This window comes from Kogia breviceps, chromosome 1 (genome assembly GCF_026419965.1).
Source record: "Kogia breviceps isolate mKogBre1 chromosome 1, mKogBre1 haplotype 1, whole genome shotgun sequence".
Lineage (NCBI taxonomy): Eukaryota > Metazoa > Chordata > Mammalia > Artiodactyla > Physeteridae > Kogia > Kogia breviceps.
Window position 1 is genome coordinate 176,180,251 of NC_081310.1, and position 23,811 is coordinate 176,204,061.

General features: G+C 45.6%; 1 protein-coding gene across 6 annotated transcripts in view; it reads left to right on the forward strand.

The window, feature by feature from the left end:
• The window catches only part of PHC2 (polyhomeotic homolog 2), a 103,452-nt gene that overhangs the window by 31,238 nt on the left and 48,403 nt on the right, over positions 1–23,811 (forward strand). For 5 of the 6 annotated variants that reach the window (XM_059070887.2, XM_059070880.2, XM_067012084.1 and 2 more), the window contains exon 2: positions 22,058–22,288. In XM_059070887.2, the coding sequence (XP_058926870.1) occupies positions 22,112–22,288 (177 nt within the window). In that variant the 5' untranslated portion in view covers positions 22,058–22,111. Of the gene's footprint in view, positions 1–19,469; positions 19,552–22,057; positions 22,289–23,811 lie in introns of those variants that run through there. The other variant, XM_067012073.1, reaches the window with a different exon arrangement.

Below are 23,811 nucleotides of genomic sequence, written 5' to 3' on the forward strand. Positions count from 1 at the left end.
TAAATAAAGGCACAGATAAGAAGATGAGAATCAGCAGTAACCATACCACCCCAAGCAACTGCTATTAACATTTTGGTACATGTCCTCCCAGCTAGCTATACATTCAGTAACGTGGAATTCACAAAAATGAATTATACTATGCATGTTATGTTTGTAACCTGCTTCATCCCCTTCCACTTTTACTGGTTATTCCAAATCTAGAGGAAGCCCTGTTAGAGAAAAGTCCTCTCCTCCCTCTCACTGTGATTTAGTGGGTGAGATGGGGTTAGATCATAATTACACTTATTTAATGCCATTTAAAAGTTTGTAAAGCATTTCACATCTTAATGAGGAAAAAACTTAGTCTGACTCATAGGGCAGAGGCAAGATCAGTGTTTATGTCTTTAAGCCAGCCTGAGAATCGTTCCACCACTATTTATTCCATCTTTCCACAAATGCTTTAAAGTTTCAGGTTTCAGGAGGAGAGAAAGAAAAACTACAATTGTAAGTAGGGCTAGATGATCAAATGTCAGGGCCAGATGGGATATTGTTTTTAACTGCATATCTATCTGAGGCATTCTTTTTAAAATTATTATTGACTAACTTCTGAATATGTTTCACATGCATAGGGAAAAAAAATTTAAAAGCTATAAAGGGTATACAGTGAAAACAGCCCCCCACCCCAGGATGCTCTGGAGCATCCCTGTTAGCAGTTCTTGTGTGGCCTCACCTGAAGCATTCTGAGTTCAAAGGGCAGGGGCGTGCAGAGGTGATCAAGGGTGAGAAGAATGCGCTTCTGTAGTTTCCTCTGTCACATCTGTATCCTCCGCTGAGGTCATCCGAATAAATGGGATGCAAAGCCCCCCACAATATTCCAAACAAAACAGAAACGCCCTCTTCCAAAGTCCCCTGTGGCTGTATCTCGAGGCGGGGTGAAAACTGCCACCTTTTGTGCCACTGGAGGCACCGCTGACCCCGGACCAGTCTCAGCGTCAGAAGACTGAAAGCCTCGTCTGAGCTCTGCCCTGGACTGGCTCTAGGAGAGTTACTTCACCTTTCTGAGATGCCTGTTTTAACTAGGTAATCTCCAAGTCCCTTTCTTCTCTAACCATGGAAGATTAATTAAGAGGATGTCTTAGCTTGGGCTACTATAACGAAATACCATAAACTGGTGACTTATAAACAGCAGACATGTATTTCTCATAGTGTTGGAGGCTGGAAGTCCAAAATCAGGGTGCCAGCATCATAGGCTTCTGATGAGAGCCCTCTTCTGGGTTGCAGATGGCTGACTTCTTATATCCTCACGTGGCAGAGAGCAGAGCAGAGGAAGCAAGCTCTCTGGTAGCTCTTATAAGGGCACTAATCCCATTCATGAGGGCTCCACCCTTATGACCTCATCTAATCCTAATTACCTCCCAAAGGCCTCACCTCCTAATGCCATCACACTGAGGGAGCAGGTATTCAACATACGTATTTTGGGGGGACACAAACATTCAGTCCATAACAGGGGATAACTTAAAACAGTACTTCTCAAGTTTTAATATGCATGTGAATCACCCAGAAATCTTGTTACAATGCAGATTCTGATTCAGCTGATCTAGGATGGGACCTAAGAGTCTTCATTTTAAGCCTGCTCCCAGGTGATGTCATCTGCTGGTCTGAGGCTCAGATCTTGAGTAGCAAGAACCAAGCTGGCCTGACTAATGGCCCATGATCTGTTCTAGGGATTAAGCACCTGGGAGTTCAGAGTAACATTTCCTTTGAAGCTGAGAGCTCCCTCTGGAGAACCCTGGCACCTGGTTTCCTAAGATTCTTCTCTGCTGAAGAACACTGACGTTCTGTGAGCTCTGCTGGGTGCCGGGCTCTGTGCCGAGTGCTCCAAATACATTCTCTCTCTTCATCCACACAGCTACCCAATGAAGGCAGTGCTGTGATTGTCCCCATTTTACAGATGAAGACAGTGCAAGCCTTCGAGAGTTTAAAGTGCTCAATATTACATAGCTGGTAAGGGGCAGAGCAGGCATTCCAACCCAGATTATCTGATTCCAGAGCCTTCATCTTACTGCTGAACCGAAGAGCAGAATGGCGTTCTCGGTTCCAGCCTTGGAAGTAAACACCACTGCATCATGTGTATGTGGGAGCGGACACTGTTGTCCATCGGCGCAGAGTGTCTCCTCCAAGGAAACTTGTCTCTGCTTGCAAATCTACCCTGTGCCTCACATTTTCTTGATACCTCTGAAGGGGTTCTGACGGCAGCAGTATCATCCAATGGGTAGGGTAGGAAAGCTATTCCCATGAACCTTCTCTCGCCCCAAGGAAAGGGTTCCCTGGCTGTGAACAGCACTTAGATCTGTCATGGGAAGGCCATGGGCTTTAACAGGCCACATCCATTTTCATTTACCTTCTGAAAGAAGATTAAGGAGAAAATTCAATTTTGCCTAATGCCTCCCCCAAATGGCTAATTTATATGCTAATTAGCAAGATAAGAATCGATGAAACTGGTAATCAATATGATATCCAAGGCACCAGTAATGAAATTCATTTTGAGATGCACCGCCAGTGGAAATGAAGCAATTACACAGAATAAATGGGGCAGCTCAGGGAATAGGGGCTCCATATTGCACTTGGCTGCATTATTTCCCCCATTACTCCTCCCCTCACCCGTTCCCCACCCCTTTGAAATCAACTGTCCATGCCGATCCTTTGGAGCACCACACACCAGCTTCTCCCTCTCTAATGCCCAACCCTGCATGATCCCTATGGATTTGTGATCCAACTGGGAGAGAATGGAGGAGGGAAAATTACAGTCTGAGAAGCCTAGACGTGCAAGCCCTGGAGGAGAATCAGGGGCTAAATAGGAGCCTTTAAGCCAAATGCTGAGTAGTGAATAGCATTTCACTCTCATACTTGCTGAGCATGGTTTAAGGGTTTCCAGTTCTAGAGCTTAAGTATAGCCACCATATTGCCTAGATTTTCCAGAGCTGTCCTCATTTCAAACATTTTGTCTCATCAGACCCTATGTCAAATGATGTGTCCTATTTAAGTCCAGTGTGAAGTAGGCCATAGTGTCCTCCTAAGATTTAGCCTGACTCTAGGAAGTCTTATTTCAACTTGACCATTTATTCATTTATTCTAGGGTTTCAGATTTTTTTTTCTTTTCTGTGTGTGTGTGTGTGTGTGTGTGTGTGTGTGTGTGTGTGTGTGTGTGTTGAGTGAGGGGGTGATTGCAATCATCTCTGGAGATTAGGGACACAGCATTATTCATTTTGTACTTTTCAACTAAGACATTTAAAATGTGTCTTTTATCCCAATGTCTGCTCCCTGGTATCACCTGGGGAGCTTTTTTCCCCCCAACTTTATTTATTTATGAAAATTCTTAGCATATGAAAAAGTTGAAAGAATTATACAGTGAATATTATATACGTATATTTTTCTAGATTCTACAGTTAGCATTTTGCCATACTTGCCCTATCACATATCTATCCAACTATCCATCCCTTTATCCATTCATGAGTCTAGCTTCTTTTTTATGCAGTTTCAAAGTAAGTTGCAGGCATCAGAATGCTTCACCCCTAAACACTTCAGCATGCATATCATTAACTGGAGTTCAATATTTGTTTCTTTTTTCTTTTGAGGTAAAATTTATGTACAGTGAAATGTACAGATCTGAAGCACACCATTCTGTAAGTTTTGACAGATACATATACTATGTATATGTATGCATATAATATACATTAATGTAATACCAACCCCTATCACCATATAGAACATTGCCATCACCCCAGAAGTCCCCTCATGCCCGCTTCCAGTTATCCCCCATCCCCCCACTTCCAGAGGTAATCACCACTCTGATATTTCCCACCCTAGATTAACTTTTCCTATTCCCACAACTTCACGTAAGTGGAACCATATAGTTTGCACTCTTGTGTAAGGTTTCCTTCATCCAGCATAGCACTTTTGAGATACATCCATGGTGTTGCCTGTATGGATGGATAGTTTGTTCCTTTCTGTTGCTGACTAGTATTCCACCGTATGGATGTACCACAGTTTTTTAGCAAATATGAATAAGGCTGCCAGGAACATGTTTGCATTAGACTTTTTATGGACAGATGTTTTCATTTTCCTTGAATAAATTCCTAAGAATGGAATTTCTGAGTAATAGGGTAGGTATATGTTTATTTCTGTAAGAAACTGCCAGACCATTTTCCAAAGCAGTTGTGCTTGAGAAGCTTTTAAAATACGATGCCTCCCCCTTATCCCCAGAAATTCTTAAATAATTAATTAATTATTTTGGATTGTGGCCCAGGTGTAATTGTTTCTGACAGAATCATCTGGTGGTTCTAATGTGCAACGAGAGGTAAGAATCACTGAAGATATATTTCACTATATTAAATGCAAAAAGTTTAGTGTTTTTTTGTTTTTTTACTTTGAAAAGTGGCTCTCTGTTGCTGTTCCCTTTTTTCCTTTATTTTTACTGCTGTAAAGACTTGGGTATGGTCTAGGATGATCTGGATGTCACAATGCAGACTTCAGAGTAAAAAGACCAGCTTTCTGATCCCAGTTTTCCACCTTGTATCACTTGACCAAGTTACTCATTAGTTTCCTCTTCTATAAATTGGGGCTTATTGTATGATTTTCAAGGTTATGAGGATAAATGTGCCTGACTCAAAGAATTTTCTGAAATTCACCACAGGATTGGGGTGGGAAGAGAGTTTCCAACCCCCCCAGATGAGTGGGATTCCTTAACTCTGCCTTTCTGAACAAGGGCAGATTGACAGTTCTTTTCTTTGGTTCCTTAATACGGCTCTGGATGGCAAGGCTGTGAATGTCAGAGGTTGAAGAGCTGTCACCACCTCCCTATAATGATTGAAGTGTAATTATCTCTTGTCTTACAAATATGTAAAAGGCACAAGTGAGTAGGATAAGGATTTTGAGTTGGTTTTCCATCCCAGTGGTAACTTGGTCTGCTCTAGCTATTCACCATGTAACCAACAACGCACATTTGCAAGACTGCTGGCTAGAGGTGGTGTTAAGACAACAGGGAGGAGCTATCCAGCAGCTGATTACTGAGCATTGAGTCAACAACGACAACAAAACAAACCACTGAAATCTGATCCCTACCATCTGAAGCCTAGCCCACTCCCCCAGGGGAGACAGACCTGGACACTCTGTCTTCTGAGGTCACCTTTTATGACACCAGTTCAGATCTGAGTGAACTGGCCCCTAAGCCTTACAGAAAGCTGGTTTATGTGACTCCTGACAATGTTTTATATCAAATGCTCCATCCTTGTTGGGAAAACAGCAACAACAAAAACCTCTTTAAGGGGTCTTCTGAGTGATGTGGCTTCTCTCATTGTTCAACCATTTGAGTAAGGATTTGCAGGTGGGCACCAGGAAGAATGCAGTTGTGAATAATAGGCTTTCCCACGTGAGACAGGCCAGAGTGGGCATAGATGAGGATCTTAAATCAGGCTAGAAGTGCCACGTTTTAGCTCCTTTCTGAATAAGAGGGCTGTGGAGCCTCCTCCTTCATGTCCTCCACTGACAACTACTGAGAATGCAGTGTTCTTGCCTTCCCGGGGAAGTAGGGTTTCCAGAGTATCAGAGGTTGGTCTGGGCTCCAGTTATCAGAATAGAGATCCAGGGTAAAGGATGGCTGCTAATGAGCCCCTCTTTTCAACTTTTTGGCCTCCCTGAGTGTCTGTCTGTGGGACCCATGTTCTTTTGTCAGGGGGTGCAGGGCAGAGGGGTGAGGAAAAGAGATCAGATGGCCTGCTATCTGAAGCATGTGCTGGCTTCAGTAGTCCCCTTTTGGGTTGGTTTTATTTTGTAATACGTCCCCTGAGAAGACAGACTAAGCAGCCTGGATTACCCTGCAATTTCTCCAAACTATCTGCATGAAATACTGCAGGCAAAAAGCCCAGCCCCCGATTGGCTGTTGCTAGGTAACAACATAATCATCAGGAAATTAGGCTGTCTTTCTTTTTTCCCCAACCCGGAGTGTGTGGTTGCAGCGTTGTGCGGGAAGAGAGAGGGAGTGGAACAAAGAGAGATGAATGGGATGGTCTTGAAGGCGGGGACACCACAGCCACAAACCTGCATCCCACGGTAGGACAATCTGCTTTGGGTTGGGCTCTTTACTCAGTCAAGCCAATATTGGTACATTTTCCTTTCTTATAAGAATGGCAAAGCTAGCAGTTCCTACAGACAGCAGGAACAGGAGCTATGGCAGCAACTCTGACATTTGAAGTGATTTTTAGAAGCAGGAGGTAGTGCTTAATATGTGAGAGTGACTCCAAGTGACGATGAGTAAATGAATGTGTCTGGAGAGTGTGTGTAGGAAGATAAGACCCCATTCGCGTGGCTGCAGAATGCCTGCAAAGAACAGACCTGAGGATGTGCATGTGAATGAGGCTTGTGACAGAGGAAATCCAAGCATGCTTTCAAATGTGGAAGGAAGCCCCATAAACTGAAGTTTGGGATTGTGTCTGTTACGACCCCACCAGTGTTTAGGCATGTGGTCCTACTGGCTTTCAGCCAGGCAGTCCTCAGCCTACCCTTCTGCCTGGTTGGACTTGGCAGGTGAATGAAGAGTAACATGAAGAGAGCATCTGTGTGTGTGTGCGAGCGAGTGTGTGTGTGTGTACACATGCGCAAGTGGGCACATGTGCACACCCATGCACTTTGGAGCACTTAGATCATTTTCAAGACTGTATACTCGAATAGCAGCATGGCAGGCCCTGACAAGTGTACAGTTACACCTGGACACTTCCACGGGGTAATGAATATCCATAGAGACCATGAGTACTTTCCTTTCCCTTCCTGCTAGTCCCAGATGGCTTTTCCACCTCTAACCTCCCTTATCTTGTCCTCCTTTTGAGTTCCCTAGCAATGACCCTGCCCTTACACTAGACCCTCCATTGCCGGGCTGCATACTTCATTGGCTGGCTACAACCCCAGGCAAGTTAATTGCCTTGTACTATTCAGTGCCTGCCAGATTAATGACTCCTCCTGTGTCTGGTTGCCCACAGCCTCCTCTGAGATTCCTCTGTGTCCTCTCTCTGGCTTGTCTTTCCCTTCTACCCGCCTCCTCAGCTCAGTCTCTCTGAGCTTGACATCTGAGTTTTTAGAAGTCATTTAATTTAAATGCAAAAATAGAAGCACTGTCATTTTTTTTTTTTTCTGGCCTGATCAGTGGAGGTCGTCCCCTGCCCAATGGGAGGGGACCATTTTGTAACAGCGATACAAATATGCAAATGTATCAGGAGCAAGACAGAACGTGTGCCAATAAGCAAGCGCAGAAGGGAACAGGCTCCCAAGCAGACAGCCCTCCACAGTGACTAACTACCTCCAGTGGGTGAGCCTGACAAGATTCAAAGCCCCTGCCCCAGAGGAAGAAGTCATCCTGAACTTACAGTGGCTCAAAGCCCCTTTCTGAGTATGTGCACTAAATGGCACGAGCCTGGTGCAGGGCAACGTCAACACCCTATGTACAGATGTGACAGATGCTCTCCAAGACAGTGGTTCCTGGACCAGCAGCATCACAGATCTGCAGGTGGGGCCTGTAGTCTGTTTTGACAAACTCTCCAGGTGGATTCTCAGGTATGCTAAAGTTTGGGAACCACTGTGGGCCTGAAATTTTGCATTTTTAATAAGTTCCCAGATGATACCGACCACTCTTTGAAAACCTCTGCTGTAAGAATAGAAAATGGAGGACGGCGTGTAATGGGAAGCACCTCCTTCCACCTAGAATGCCCCCTCCCCGCTTCCAACGTCCCAATCAAACCCATCTTTGCAGGCCCACCCCAAATGAAACTTCTAGCTGATTCAAAATGTAATAAGGTTATCACTTTACACCTCATTACATTTCAGGGATCAGCAAACTAGGAATGGTTGGGGGATGGGGATCAAATAAGAGTATGCAACCGAGACCGTATGTGGTCCTCAAAGCCTGAACTATTTACTAACTGGCCCGTTACAGAAAAAGTTTGCCAATTCCTGTTATATTTATTTATGTGCTTTTCTTATTCCTCCTCACAAACTTTAACTCCAGAGTCACTATCTGAATCATTTTTGTATTTCATTCAGTACCAAGCACATAATAATTGTTCAACAAACATGGGAAGGATGGATGTTGGTTGGGTGAGCTAGTTTTGTGTTTAACCAGTGTTCTGAAAGTCCAACAAACGAAATGATCAGCTTCTCTACTTAGCCACTTTGTGGCTGCCCCATCCATGAAATAAGACCAGTAGTTTCTCATTTGAGTAGATGATGAGAATTGGGAAGTTCACACTAATGGAGTTTATTCTTTTTGTTGGTAACTAGAACGAGGAAAACCACTGAGGAGCTGACCTGCCTCTTGAAAAACAAGACTAGCATTTAGAATGTTCATAAATGGCAGTACTATAAAAATAAGCAAAAACTTACATTTTCACTTGGATTTCTGGGGTCCAGTAAAATATTTTCATGGTTATACACTACCAGAGTTAAAGGAGACCCTAGAGGCAAACGCTGCACGGATCACACCTGCCATGACTCACCCTCTGCTTGACTGCCTCCGCCGACGGAAAACTCACTTCTTCACAAACCAGCCCACTCCACTTTTAGCAACTCCAACCATTAGTAAGCACTTTTTTCTGTTGAGTTGAAATCTATCTCCTTACAATTTCCACTCTGCAGTCCTATTCTAGCTATCAAAATTAGCTACCTAAGGTTTATAAATATGAGGAATAAAGTAGGGTAAACGTATACTTGACCGGAAAGAGTAGGAGATTGCGGGGGGATCTACCCCATTTAGATAGTTTTCTTCCACAGACAGTAGTGAGATGGTTTAGAAATACAAGAAGCTAAAAGCCAGCGGATATGCCAAGAGAAGAAAAGCAAACGCATGGGTATAAAATGGGATAGAACATCACATTCCAAGTACAATAGGAAACAAAAGACTGGTGGTGACAGTAGATCACAGGCTGACCACAGACATGCCTTATGTCTGTGCTAGAGAGGAATGTTAATAGCAATTAGAGGCTATTATTTGGGACAAAGGAGGGAAAGGCAGCCCGGAGCTGGGCCAGGGGTGGGGGTTTCTCTGCAATTGCTTTGTGATCCCAAAGCTATGAAACAGCTACCAGGACAAGTGCTGGGGCAGAAGCACAGCAAGAGAAAGCCTCTTAGGAATGGCCAAGTCCTTTAACTGGTGGGCTGGGCTGAAGCAGTGAGGTCCTAAGGAGGGGACTTGTCCCAAAGAAGATGGGAAGAGAGGGGTGGAGGAAGGAGGCTAAAATCTCAAGTTGTACACCTGTTTACAATGTAATGTAGGCGTCGTACTAGTCCAGACACCTTGCAAACTGACAAACCAATCACTGCATGAAAAGTAGCTCCAAGAACAGTGCTCATTGATCACTTAACTCTCTGGATTTCTGAAGTACTCTTACCGCACAGAGCTTGGAGCTGTGTGAGGCACTTAATCTAGAAATAGCAGACGCTAATAAGCTTCTAGTCTCGCTTTCCCCCACATGTGTGAACACAACCCTCTCATACACACACCACACACACCACGGTTAAGTCTACCCGGTTACCACTTCTTCCAGTTTCACCTGTAGGTGGGGTGGGGGGTTTTTTCCTAATTTTTCCCCCCTCTTTTCTTAGGAAGGAAATCCCTAAAGTTTGAGAATGGGGCTTTTTGGACTCTGGGGAAGAACTTACAATCAAGCCTGGAGTAAGAGTATGTTCAATAATTGTAAAGGATTAAAAGCCCAAATTTTCGAGCGTTTTCCCTTCTCCACGTTCAAGGCACCTCCCATATTTACAGTTCGGACTTGAGTTCTCTTCTCAGACTGTTCTGGTTTATGCCACCTAATAGCTTTGTGATCTTGGGCAAGTCACTTGACCACTCAGCACCTGCTTCCTCAGCAGTAATTACTACTCCCAAACAATGCCAGAAAGAGTCAGCAGGCAGAGAGAAGCTAATAATTATTAAATGCCTCTTCTGTGCCACTCACTGTGCTAGGTTTTCTGCTTGCATTTTATTATTCACGTCTCCCAATAACTCTTGAAAATCTGTTTCATTAGCACTGTTTACAGATGAGGAAACTGAGGCTTGTGGACGTTAAGTAACCTGTCTAAGGTTTCCTAGCTAGAGCAGAGGCAGGAATCAAAGCAGCTTTCTCTGAATATGGAACCACCTCCCTTTTTCTTCTAAATCGAGCTGCCTCGCTGAGCCTGTGCCTGGCACATAGTGGGCTTTCGGGAAAGGTAGGTTTCCTTCATCCCTACTCCCCAAAGGACTGTGGGGCAGTTTTTTTTTTGTTTTTTTTTTTGTTTTTCGGTACTTGGGCCTCTCACTGTTGTGGTCTCTCCCATTGCGGAGCACAGGCTCCAGATGCGCAGGCTCAGCGGCCATGGCTCACGGGCCCAGCCGCTCGGCGGCATGTGGGATCTTCCCGGACCGGGGCACGAACCCGTGTCCCCTGCATCGGCAGGCGGATTCTCAACCACTGCGCCACCAGGGAAGCCCAGGGGCAGTTGTTTTTGTTTTGTATTACTTTTCAATTAGATTGTGCAAATGATTTTGTAAACACCACCAACAGGGCCAGGCTTATATCTAAGTAAGATAATATATCTGAAGATAGGAACAGGATAGACCTACAAATGTTAAACACGCGCCGGTTATCACTCCAGGTGTGATTTCTGGAGTTAAGAGGCAAGCCCTGGAAGAGTTACAGTTGACAGGACCACCTGTGGACTGATCCACCCTGCTTGAGATAACGCCTGTGAGACAGTCTATCAGGAAGGCAGTAGGAGCCAAGTTAAATTGGTGAGGACTCACTAGCCCAGAGAGGCCTAGACTGGAGTGAACACAAGTCATTCTGCCTCTTGTGTGTGGACTTGCAACCCTGGTTTCAGATCCTGCACCCGCCATTTGCAGGCTCCATGGTCTCACATAAGTTATTGGACCTTTCTCAACCACAGTTTTCTTGTGGGAAAACTGAAGACATAATCCCTGTGTCATAGGTTGGTTGTGAGGAATAAATGAAATCATGCATATCAAGCTCCTGTCCCTGAGCAAGTACCCCCAAAATGGCAAGAGTTATCGGTTACCAGCACCAGGCCTAAAGCCACTGACCGCCTAGTGGATTAAAGATCATTCACATAGAGACCAAGAGTCGTCATGACAGGAGGTACCACTTCTATCCCAGGGAGCTTATCTCTCTATAATCTGTCAAAGCCCCATTTCCTAATCTCCTCATAGGGGATGTAAAAGGAAACTCTAAAGGAGGAAGGCTACACTCTTGGAATAAGGTCTGGGGGGAGCATGCTCAGGTGGCAGCACCCCAGTATAGCCCCCGCTTCTCCAAGGTACTCTTGACCCTGGTATTCACAGAGTGAGCTAACTTCTTAACCTCAAGTGCTACGAAGAGTCAAGAGATACCTGTAGAGCCACTGGGTAGGTCTGAGGTATATCCAGTTTGGAGGGTAGGACAAGAAGAAGAGAAAAAAAGGCTGGTGAAGACTTTATAGATAGATTTCCATGCCCTTGAACAATTACTTTGAAAGCCTGGCTGTTTCTCATGATCCCTGTCCTGGCTTAGTTATGCTTGTCAAGAAGTAGCAGTGGGGCTTCCCTGGTGGCGCAGTGGTTGAGAATCCGCCTGCCGATGCAGGGGACACGGGTTCGTGCCCTGGTCTGGGAAGATCCCACATGCCGCAGAGCGGCTGGGCCCGTGAGCCATGGCGGCTGAGCGTGCGCGTCCGGAGCCTGTGCTCCGCAACGGGAGAGGCCACAACAGTGAGAGGCCCGAGTATCGCAGGAAAAAAAAAAAAAGAAGAAGTAGCAGTGGTAGAAAGACTAGCCTACCATGGTTTAACCCAGCATCGGGCCAATTCAAGGCTGAGATGGAGTAGCAGAAAATGGCATGCTCTGGAAATGGGGGAGGGAGGTGTGCATGTGTGCTCTGTGGAGAAACTTAGTATGGAGAGGCTTTTTATAGAGGTCTTTTTATAGCCTTGACTCCTGAGATTTCTCTCTATAAATCCCAGGAATGCAGAGCTCTACTAAAACTAAACAAGGAAGAACTGACTAAAACCAGAGCATGAAGAATTTACTTTGTCACCAGACATACAAAAGAAGATTTTTCTAAGTTTGAGGTTATTGATGGAAATTAAAGTATCTTTCTCTCAAGAAATAGTCTTCTTTTACCCTACCCCAGCCTACTCTCTTTCTGTGCCATAATCTAGGTGGCTTCAAACAACAGAAAAGCACTGTCCCATAGTTATGGAGATTGGAAGTCCAATATCAAGTAGGGCCATGCTCCCTCTGACATACTTCCTTGTCTCTTCCCAGCTTCTGGTGGCCCTGGGTATCCCTTGGCTTATGAAAACATAACTCCAATCTCTGCCTCCGTCTTCACATGGCTGTTTTCTCCTTATGTATGTCTGCCTCTTCACATTGCATTCTTGTATAAGGACACCAGTCAGATTGGATTAGGGGCCTACCCTATGCCAGTATGACCTCATCTTAACTAATTACATCTACAATGACCCTGTTTCCAAATGAGGCCACGTTCTGACATATTGGGGCTTAGGAACTGAACATCTTTTTGAGGGCACACAGTTCAGCCCATAGCAGGCAATATTTGAAGTGAGAGAAAAAAGGACATGGATACAGTATACGATGGTTAGCTGGGAAATTCAAGAGATGGATGTCCTAACATTAGGCATCAATTTAACATAATGACTGGATCCAAGTTTGTCTTCTGGGAAACCGGTAGAATAGCATCCCTCTTTAAACCCTGGAGTTAAGACTGAAGAACCTTTAATAATGTCAATAATAATAATAATTAATAATATCATGACAGCAGCAGCTAACATTTTTTAAGTGTTTACTAAGTGCCAGTTACAGTTCTAACTGCTGTCTATGTGTTAACCTATCTAATGCTCCAAATAACCCTACCAGGTGGTATTGTTGTCCCAGTTTTACAGGTAAGAGACTGAAGCCTAGAGCGGCTTTCTGATTTGCTCCGAGTCTAACTGGGAAGCTGAAGGTTGAGCCCAGGCAGGCCGGCTATAGAGCACGCATTTTTGCTCAATATAGAGATGGGCTGCCTTTAAACCTTATGTTCCTAAAGAGCCTGCAGGAAAAGTGCCCTTTAAAAAAGAGACAAACATTTAAACAGGTAAAACAGACCATGGTTTGTTTGTTTTTTTAACATCTTTATTTGAGTATAACTGTTTTACAATAGTGTGTTAGTTTCTCCTTTACAACAAAGTGAATCAGTTATACATATACATATGTTCCCGTATCTCTTCCCTCTTGTGTCACCCTCCCTCCCACCCTTCCTATCCCACCCCTCTAGGTGGTCACAAAGCACAGAGGTGAACTCCCTGTGCTATGCGGCAGCTTCCCACTAGCTAGCTATTTTACATTTGGTAGTGTGTATATGTCCCTGCCACTTTCTCACATCGTCACAGCTTACCCTTCCCCCTCCCCATATCCTCAAGTCAGACCATGGTTTTTTATAGAGACTTTTTTGTGTGTGGTACGCGGGCCTCTCACTGTTGTGGCCTCTCCCGTTGCGGAGCACAGGCTCTGGACGTGCAGGCTCAGCGGCCATGGCTCACAGGCCCAGCTGCTCCGCGGCACGTGGGACCTTCCCGGACCAGGGCATGAACCCGTGTCCCCTGCATCAGCAGGTGGATTCTCAACCACTGCGCCACCAGGGAAGCCCTATAAAGAGACTTTTGAGCATGACTGTGACCGATGATAAAAATAACTTATGGGATCCTCACTATTTAACATGCTTAAAGGGATCATTTTCCAAATCCCAATTCAGGCTCGCAGCCTTGCCATTCATCACATGCTTACTCTTTGCTAAGTATGGTCCTCAGTGCTTCACAGACATCGTATTTAACCAGCCCATGAGGGAAATGGGGTCTCGTTTCACTGCTAAAGAAATTGAGGCCCCAAAGATGACTTAACTTGCTCAAGGACACACGGCTAATGTGTGGCCTGGTTAGAATTTGAACCCAGGTCTTTCTAACACCAAAGCCCATGCTGTTAGCCAACCTGCTGCAGGTACACGGTCAGCCATGTGGGTGTGCACAGATCAGGGGCCCTGGAAACTACAGCCCGCGGGCCAAACCTGGCCCACCTCCCTTTCTGTAACTAATATTGTATTGGAACAACAGCCCCACGCCACTTAGGACTTGTCTGTGGCTGCTTTTGCCCAGCAGAGTTGCGTGGTTACAGCAGAGCCTGAAATATTTGCTCTCAGGCCTGTTACAGAAGTGCCAGTCCCTGCCATAGACGATGCAGGCTGTACGGCTGCCCCGTCTTAGAGCAGTGAGACTAAAGTGCCTCCACCGCAAAACACCCAGTGTTTACATAACGTGGCGTTAACTGTATGTTCCATCCACAAGAGATCAAATCCTTCTCATTCCTCTTTACATTCTTCAGCCAACCAGCACCAGCTTGTTATGGAAACACTTGCTAAATTACAAAGAAAACAATGAGCTTTCAGAAAAAGTTTGTTCATTTAAATTTATGAGGTTCTGACCTTAACCAGGTAACTGTGGTTAACATCACCAATGATAGACCTATCGATAACATGTATCCATTGGGATGAGGCGCTGGGAAGGACACGACATCACTTCTGTGGTATTTTTCCCCAAAAAAAGGTTAACCTCATTCTAATCATGAGAAAAAATAAATACACCAAACAAACTCAAATTGGGGGGCAGTCTAGAGAATAACTGACCAGTACTCATCAAAAATGTCAATGGCATGAAAGACAGGACAAGAGTAAACTGTCACAGATTGGAGGAGACTAAGGAGGCATGACAGCCAAATGCTATGTGATATCCTGGACCAGAAGGACCAAATAAGGTCTGTAATTTGTTTAATAATAGTGTATCTATGTGACATTCCTGGTTTTAATCATTATACTGTGGTTCATAAGAGTATATAGGAACTCTTGGCTATTTTCCCAACTTTTCTGTAAGTCTAAAATTATTTCAAAGTACAAAGTACAATAAATAAATGCATCCCAGGGCTTTCTTAAAAATTTTTAAAATTTATTTGTTGGGTTCTGTTTCACAGTGAAATTGTTCGATTTTGATGGCTAGGACTGTGTGGTCAGCTTTAACTTCTCATCCTTCATTTCTGCTTTGTGAGCCCTCATTTATTTGCTTGGGTTTCTAGAGACATAAAGGAGACAACACGCAGAGGTTGGGGAGAGAGGGAACTTTCTGCGGTGGTTTGAGCTGAATCCATTTGGACTGCTTCCAATGTATCAGTCACCTCAGACAGCTGCCAGAGGCATAATCAGATCAGTGCAAATCAGGACACTTAGGTTGATGCAGTTAACTGTAGAGAGGCATAAGGAGGCCTCCCCTCGGGCCCCTGAGTCTAGAGAGCCTGAACGCTTTGCTAATACTGACTTATTCCTGGACAGAGAGGCAGCCAGAGGAGAGGCAGAGCCATAGCAAAGAATAGCGTCGCCTGCCTCTTCAAACTCTCTGTCCCCCAAGCCACTACAGGGGTGATAACAGCAGCAGCCTCTGTTGGGGGGACTAGACCTCTCATCGCCCTTCAGTCTCCGCTTCCATAGGAGAAGCCCACCCCGCTCTGCCCCAGGGCTTTAAGCTCCATTTGGAGGGCTCCGTTTTCAGTTGCTTTCCCCTCTGCTTCCCTGGAACCTCTGTCACAGCTGTAATCTGCAGCAAATGGATTTCCCTGACCCTCGGGACAAAGGCCTAGTGTTCTCCAGACTTGGTGGCTCCTGGGAGGGCAGAACCATCAGCATTTCTACAGCTGCCGGTCTCAGGCCCTCTGGGCATCAGAGACCTGTAATCAGATCACTGTCTGGAGCTGGTTACAGACAGCACAGCACTCAAAGTGGTCCCTCGCGGTTGGGAGGGGAAAACTGACTAAAGTACGTATGAATCACAGCCTTCCGCGAGCTCCGGCTCACACAAAACCACACAGTGAGTTGGAACCCAGAGAAAAAGACTCTCAGTTCTAGACGTTGCCATTAATCAGATTTGGCTTGGGTTCATAGTGGGAGTCCACAGGGATGGGTGGCCTTGAGGGGAGTAGGAAGGAACTAGTTAGAAGGAGGAATAAGGGTAGGAATTAAAAGGAAATTGAATAGGGGTGTGTAAAATGCTTAAAGCCTAGCGAGTTCAAGTGTTCAGATTTTCTAACGTGGTGCCCCAGTTCGGGGTGTTAGGAGACTCCACATGGTGCCTCGGTGGCCCTCACTGAGCCTGCAGAGCTTTGAGCCCACAGAGCAGAGCTTTGAGGCAGAAGGCCTTGAAAGCTTGGGTTCAAAGAGGGGAACTATAGTAGAAAAAGTTTGAAAGCTGCTGTATTGTTCCACACTTCCTAATTAATTCTGTTTCTTTCCAACACAAGTTCCTGTCCACCAGGAGACCAGTGAGAAAGTGACATATGGCAGGACCCTAGCTTCAAATTTCCCCTTAGGGCAAACTCCAGCCCTCTGGTTGAGCAAATTCCCACCATGAGTCCAGCCGGTTTTCTGAGGGTGCCTCCGTGTTCATACTGCTGCAGGACAGTCAGCAGAGCCCTATCTCCTTGAGTGACTCACTTCCCCAAAACCTAGGGTTCAGTTTTTGCGTAGGAAAAACAAGGGAGATTGTGCTAATGTTCGGTCTCTTAAATTGACTGGTGGGTACACTTGTGTATTATCCTTTGTATATTATATATATAGAGAGAGGTTATTTTGTAAGTACACAACATTTAATAGACATTAATTAATAATTAGGGATTAAATTCAGCAATCGTAATTCCTTAACACCTCTGAAAATCTAGTATGCTCCAATATAGACTTTGGCCAATGTCATTGAAATAATTGCTCAAGGTGAGATCATGGGTGAGGTCTCAGAGGGTGTAGTGTGGGAAGAGCTCTGGCTTTGGCATCAGACTTGGTTTTGCATCTTAGTTCTGTGATGACCTTAGATAAGTTACTTTGCTAAGTTCTTCATTGACAAAATTGGCATAATACCTACCCCATAAGGGAGGTCATGTGTATATATAAAGCACTCACTATAGTGCTTGACACATAATAGCTGCTCAATAAATAATCAATATTATTAGTGTAGATACCGTTGATGGAAGGTACTGAAATTAAATCACCAGCGCTATATGTTTTAAAGTAGTTGGCAAGAATTCTGAAGATGAGGTAGAAATTAAGCAGAGCTTTCCAATGAGAAGTAGGATGGAGTACAGTGTGTTTCAAGCAACTTTGTTCAACAGACATTTATGGAATGAAACACTAGGTATATATGGGAAAACAGGATTCGATCCCTACTCTCCAGGAGTTCAGAGTCTAGTGGGGAACACAGACACATAAGTAAATCACTTTCTTGTGATGACAAGTGCTAGGAGAGAGGTAAGCACAAAGTGTCTTGGGGTAAATCAACCAACTGGATGGCTTTAAGAAAGAAATTAGGACCCAGTGTGAAGCAAGAGAAGTGTTAGAGGACGCTGCATTCAGTGCAGGTTTCACAGAAGAGACACAAGTTGTTCTGATGATCTAGGGAGCTGGGTAAGTGAAAAATGGAAGGCAGGCATTTCAGGGGAAGGGAACAACATGAGTAAAACCACAGAGGTAGGAAATAGCCAGTTTGGTGGTTCCTCAAAAAGCTAGACATTGAACTCCCATATGGTCCAGCGCTTCCACTCTTAAGTATATACCCAAAAGAACTGAAAGCAAGGACTCAAACAGATACTTGTATACCAATGCTCATGGTAGTGTTATTCACAATGGCCAGAATCTGGAAACAACCCAAGTGTGCATCAGCGGATGAATGGATAAACAAAGTGTGATATATACATACAATGGAACATTATTCAGCCATAAAGAGGAGTGAAATTCTGATACATGCTACAACATGGATGAACCTTGAAAACATTATGCTAAATGAAATAAGCCAGACACAAAAGGACAAATATTACATGAATCCACTTATATGAGATTTCTAGAATAGACATTCATGGAGACAGAAAGTAGATGAGAATTTACCAGGGGCTGGGCGGTGGGGGTAGAGAGGAATGGGGAGTTATTGCTGAATGATGACAGAGTTTCTCTTTGGGGTGGTGAAAATTCTGGAAATAGATAGTGGTAATGGTTTCACAACATTATGAATGGGCAAGTTTTATGTTATAAATATTTTACCAGGATAAAAATGTTAAGAAATAATGAAGGTGTACCTCTACCTCACACCATATGCAATAATTAATTCAAAATGGATCAAAGACCTACGTGTAAAAATTAAAACTGTAAAACTCTTTGAGAAGAACCTAGGTATAAACCTTCAAAACATTGGATCAGGCAGTGGCCTCTTAGATATGACAGCAACCATAAATTGGACTTCATCAAAATTAAAGAGCGGAGGAGGTAGTCATGAGCACGTGGTTATGTGGTCTTTGGAAGAAAAAAAGCAGATCTACCAAACCAGAGCAGTGGACTCACATTGTAGAATATAAGGTTAGGAAAGTGGGATGAAGCTAAGAGATTAATGCTAACCCACGTATACCACCCCCCAAATAGGTATTCTTATTACCCAGTTTTGCAGATTAGGAAACTAAAACTAAGAGAGGTAAACTGCATTGCCCAAGGCCATACAACTAGTCACAGTAGAGCTAGCATTCCCAGAGCTAGGATTGCCTGACCCCTAAATCCATGCTCTGTCTCCTGCAGCACTTTGCCTCTCTTGGGAAGATTGAGAGACCAGAGAATGGGCAGAGGGCAGGGCTGGCCATCTGTTCCCCTCCAGCAGTAACTACCCAGCAGGAGTGTCAATCTCGGCACTCACAAAGCCTACAGTAACCTCCTCCACCTTCCCTCTGTCACAGCCACACACGCTTCTCAACACACCACTCTTCTGAACGCCAGCAGGTGTGGTCTCATCGCTCATTTGGCATAGGGGCAGCAATATTATTTGTATCTTTAAATTTGTACTTCGTGCCCAGTCCCTACCAACTAAGAAACAGAGTCCAGAGGTAAGGAACAGGCTTCCAAGGATTCATGAACCTCTACAATTGTTAAGTACTTTTTTTTATACATCTGTGCATTTTTTCCTGGGCAAGAGGCCTTAGGTTTTACCTAATATGCCTTCAAAAGTTATGAACCCGAAAAGGAGGATCCACGTCATCTACCTCTTCTCAATTCCCGGTACTTAGCAAACATACCCCACATGAGGTAGATGTTCAGGTTGCGGGAAAACTAGGAGCGTGTTTATTTGGGAACGGTCTTAGAAGTGGTTGACAAGGAGTGGAAGGTGGGACAGGGCAGCTTTATGCTGTGAAAGCAGAGAAAGCGTGGGTTCAGGTGGCTCAAATGTTACTTCTCCTTTGAAGTGGTCCCTCGTCTCTTAGGCAGAGTCTGTCCTTCCCTCCGGTGTGCTTTGCAAGAGACTGAGAGGGAGCCAGAGAGAGAGAGTGCGTGTGCACTGGAGAGACAGCTGTAGTCATCAGAAGTGGGAGCTGGAACTGCGAGAGAACCGGCCAGCCGGCGAGAAGGGGAGGGAGACGGAGCATGCGCTGTCCGGAGAGTAAGGGCATGTGCGTGGGAATGAAAGAGAGGACGTGCCTCCTCAGGCCTGGGGGAGTGAGATGGCCAGGCAGTGGGCCCACGAGGGAGGGGAGGGAGCTGGAGCCAGGGAATGGGGCCCGGAGTGGGCCGGCTGCAGCTGGGAGAGGGTCTGGCAGAGAGAAAAGAGGGCAGGAGTGGGGAGAGAGCTCATCTGAGTAACCAGAGCAGCCCGCTAGGGTCAATGGAATGAGGGCTAGAGGGCGGAGGGGTGGGGGGGGGATATGCACGTGTCCAAGAGAATCAGACAGAGAGGTGAGTGTGAGCACACAGGGGCGTGGGGAAAGGGAGGGTGGGCGTGAGCACAGGGGTGACAGAGGATAGGGCTGAGGAGGCAGCAGCAAGAATGGGAAAACCAGGGGCAGAAGGCGGGGAAGCGGAAGAGGGGGTGCAGAAGCCAAGAATGAGGTGATGAAGAGAGGAGGGAAAGGCATGCTTGTTAGCAGAAGGAAGGGGGCAGGCGGGCAAGAGACTTCAGGAAACATATTGTGTCCCCACGTTACTAAGGTCAGTCTGTCTGTCTGTCTGTCTGTCTCTCTCTCTCTCTGAGCAGTTGCTGTCTTGCCTGTGCAGTTTTTCCATAAACAAATGCCATACTTTCTTTAGAATGTTGTCTTCTTTGATTTCTCATCAGGATTGAGTATATACTGTGCCCAAGATCTGCCCTAGCTGCTGCAAAAGAAAAAAAAAAAAAAAATAGAGCTGAGGCTTGATCATCCAGGATGTAGACTGCCCTCTCCTTAATTTGCTGTGGCTGCTGCCTTGTTTTATTTTATTTGTTTACGGTTATAAGGATTAATACTTCCGTTGAGATTTCCTAGGGTGGGATGCAAAGCAAGAACTGAAACCCAATTCTGATCAACAGTTTGGGAAAGGGAGGTGGGGCATTGAGCTAAGAAGAGACTTTGGGATTCTGTGGGATATTCCAAGCTTGAATATAACTCCCATTTACTGATTTGTTGCTCGGTGAGCCTCAAAATCCCAACGGAGCCTCATCTCAACAACTAGGTTGTCAGTTCCTGCAAGATCCGAATTATGCCTTCTACTGCTTTCTATCCAGCCAATGCTTCCTTCCATGGAGCGTAAGATAAGGTAGATTCCAACTGAGCAGGGCACAGGAAATACTTGTAGACTTTGCTGTTTCATCAACCTGCATCACCATCACCATCATAAGCATCCTTAACAGGTGAGCAGCCAAAATGAGGCCCAGAGCTGAGTGCAGTTCAGGACAAAGAGAATTCATGGAGGATGGCCTCGCCCTGTGGCAGTCAAAGCAGACATATAAAAATTGGGGCAAATCACTGCTTAAGGACCCAGGTCATGAGTGCTGTTTGCTTTGCCTTGGAAGCCACAGGCGTCTGAACTTCAGCTTGCTGCCTGCCCACTGGGAGTAACTTGGACTTCCTCACCCCCAACACTCCTGCCTTTGAACCTTCATCTACACTTTTCGCAGCCCATGGTAAAAACCAACCCAGGCTGGGAATGACCTTCCCACCACTCCTTCCTTCTCTCCCAGCCCTTCTCCACTCCTTGCCTGAAGGGGATGCGCAGCTTCCAGTTCTGAATCCCAATCATAGGCTGGTCCCTGAAGGAACTTCCGGCACTTCTACCCTTAGTGACTGGGATAGAAGTCCCAGGAGGCTCTGCCAGTTCCACCTTGGAAGAGGATTGATCTACAGGAACCGGACAGTGGGAAACAGGCTGGGGGCAGTTTTAATAACCACAGTAACAGCCAATGCATAAGGAACACTCAATATATGGCCGACACCCCACTAAGCGCTTTGTATTGTTAATTTACTTTATCCTCCCAACAATCCCTACGCTCTTGTGTCTGCCAGATTATGACAGAAGGTTAGAGAAGTGTGACTTGCCAAGGTTTCCCAGCTGGTAAGTGGCAGAGCCAGGACTCAAACCTAAGTCTTTCTGACTCCAAAACCTGTGATTTTCACCGCATTGCCCAGCATTAGATCAGAGAGCACTCGGCGAGTACTTCAGGAAGGAGACAGACTCCAAACGTACTCGAAGCTCTTCTGGTTGGAAAACAAAACAAAATAAACACCGCAGTTTATTTTATTGCCTCTTTCTCTCATTCTGTTCTCTCTAGATTTGGGATCCCATTTCTTTCGAGAACTGCCTATATAAATATGGAGAAATAATAATTTCTTTGATGTCCAGTTTCTCTACCCCAGTGATGAAAAGTTTGATGGTGTGAGGAATAGTCCCTAAGATTACTGCTAGGAAGCCCATGGTAGGGGACCCTCCTTGGCTGTTTTTCATCTCCTCTAGCAGAATAACAGTCGTAAAATTTAGATTCAGGCTGACCTGATTTCACACCTCGCCTAGTGAGCCAAGCCTAGACCAGTCCTGATGGCAGGGGAGGCTCAAGACCTCAGTTCAGAAGAAGTCCCACACAGGCTGGTAGAGAGCGGAGTCTGTTAAGCATTTCCCTTCTGCTTCTTCCCTCCCAGCACCCGCCTGCTCCTCTGCCACCTGAGCATCCTGACTGTGCCATCCCGTAGGCCATGGAGAACGAGCTGCCAGTGCCCCCCCATACGTCTAGCAGCGCGAGTGTCGCCAGCAGTACCAGCGGCGTCAGTAGCAGCAGTGGCGGCAACAATAGCAGCAGCGGTGGCAGCGGCCGCCCCACGGGGCCCCAGATTTCTGTGTACAGTGGCATTCCTGACCGGCAGACTGTGCAGGTAAGACGCCACCTGATTAATCGTCTCAGGGCTAGCCAGGAGGGCGTGTTGGCATGGTCTGGCAGGACGAACGGGGTGCTAAATCTAGAATGGGCATAAGGGTGTATGTCAGTGGGTAAATGTTTGTGCATCATTAGAGGAGTCGTGATACTAGATGGATTCAATCAGGGAAGGTTGGGGAGAGTGGGAATACTTAGCAGATCCGAAAATTCCTTTCTTTCTTTCTTTTTTTTTTTTAACATCTTTATTGCAGTATGACTCAGATCCCACAGTGCCGGTTGGGGAGGATAAACATGTGAAATCATAAAGGACACACAAGTGAAAATAGCAAAGAGAAAAAATGACTAGAATCTGCTCAGCCACAACCTAGATCCCCTACCTAAGTGACCACTGCCTTGTACCAAATCTAAGTCTCTTACAGATGGAGGACCAAAATAGAACCCCAAGCAATCCTTTGTCTTTCCAGCTTTTTGCCTTCTTCACCAAAGCAGCGGTTTGCAAAGTGGCATCTATGAGGCCTTCCGGGTGACTACACACTCTTCCAAAATGTTTTGCTGTCTGCCATGTGCCCCACACTGTCTGAAGCATTTTGCTTATTTATCTTCTTCTCCAGCTGTGAGGATGGTTATCCTTAGGCACAATTCTGTAATTGAGAAAACTGAGGCTCAGAGAAGGTAGTGACTTATCCAGGGTCACCAGGTAAAGACAAAAATGCTGAACCTGATTCCCCCCAAACCTGTGTTCTTATTCCCTACGATGTCTGATTGAGGCTCCTGGATAACCTAGGCAGAAAAGAGAGACCACAGCCGAGAAGCGTTTATTCTGATAGCTTTTGCTATTGCAGTTTGGATGTACTAGATGAGTGAGCTCATCCTGCTCTGGCCCTAGGCCCGGATTAGGGGATGGAGGAGAAGCCACAGCAGATGGTGAGAGAGCCTGAAAAGTCTAGTTAAAGGAGACCCCGTCAGTTACTCTGGAGTCTTCCCTCGCCCAGCTCTCTCTGCCTCACACTTAATAAAACCATGCTTCCATCCTTGCCGCCTCCCCCAGCCTCCTCCTCTGGCCCCTCTGCACATGAGTATTTTAGCACCAATTTCTAGCAGCTGACGTTAGGATGTACCCTCCTGCCCCGCACCACAGTTCTAGGCAAAAGGGATTTGAGGTTTCTGCTCTGGCAAATGGAGTGACCCAAAGTTGTGTTCTGCACCCAAGCAGAACTATTGGGGTGCCTCCTATTTCTGTTCCTTGACATCCTCCAGTGAGAAAAAGTCCATCTCTACTACTGCTGTCTGGATGCTTGGGGGTGCTTTTAGGGGTCTAAGGAAAATAAAGAGGCCTAGATAAAGGGAGTAAGAAGAAAGCATTCCGGGGAGAACAAGGAATAAAAAGAACTGAGCTCATGTAAACCGGGACCCTCAGAGGGGAAAGTACACTGAAGGAAGTGGGTGGAGGAGTTGGGATGGGGTGGGGGAATCTGGGGAGACCCCAGAGCCCATGGAGAATCTGTGATATCAGCCTGTTTT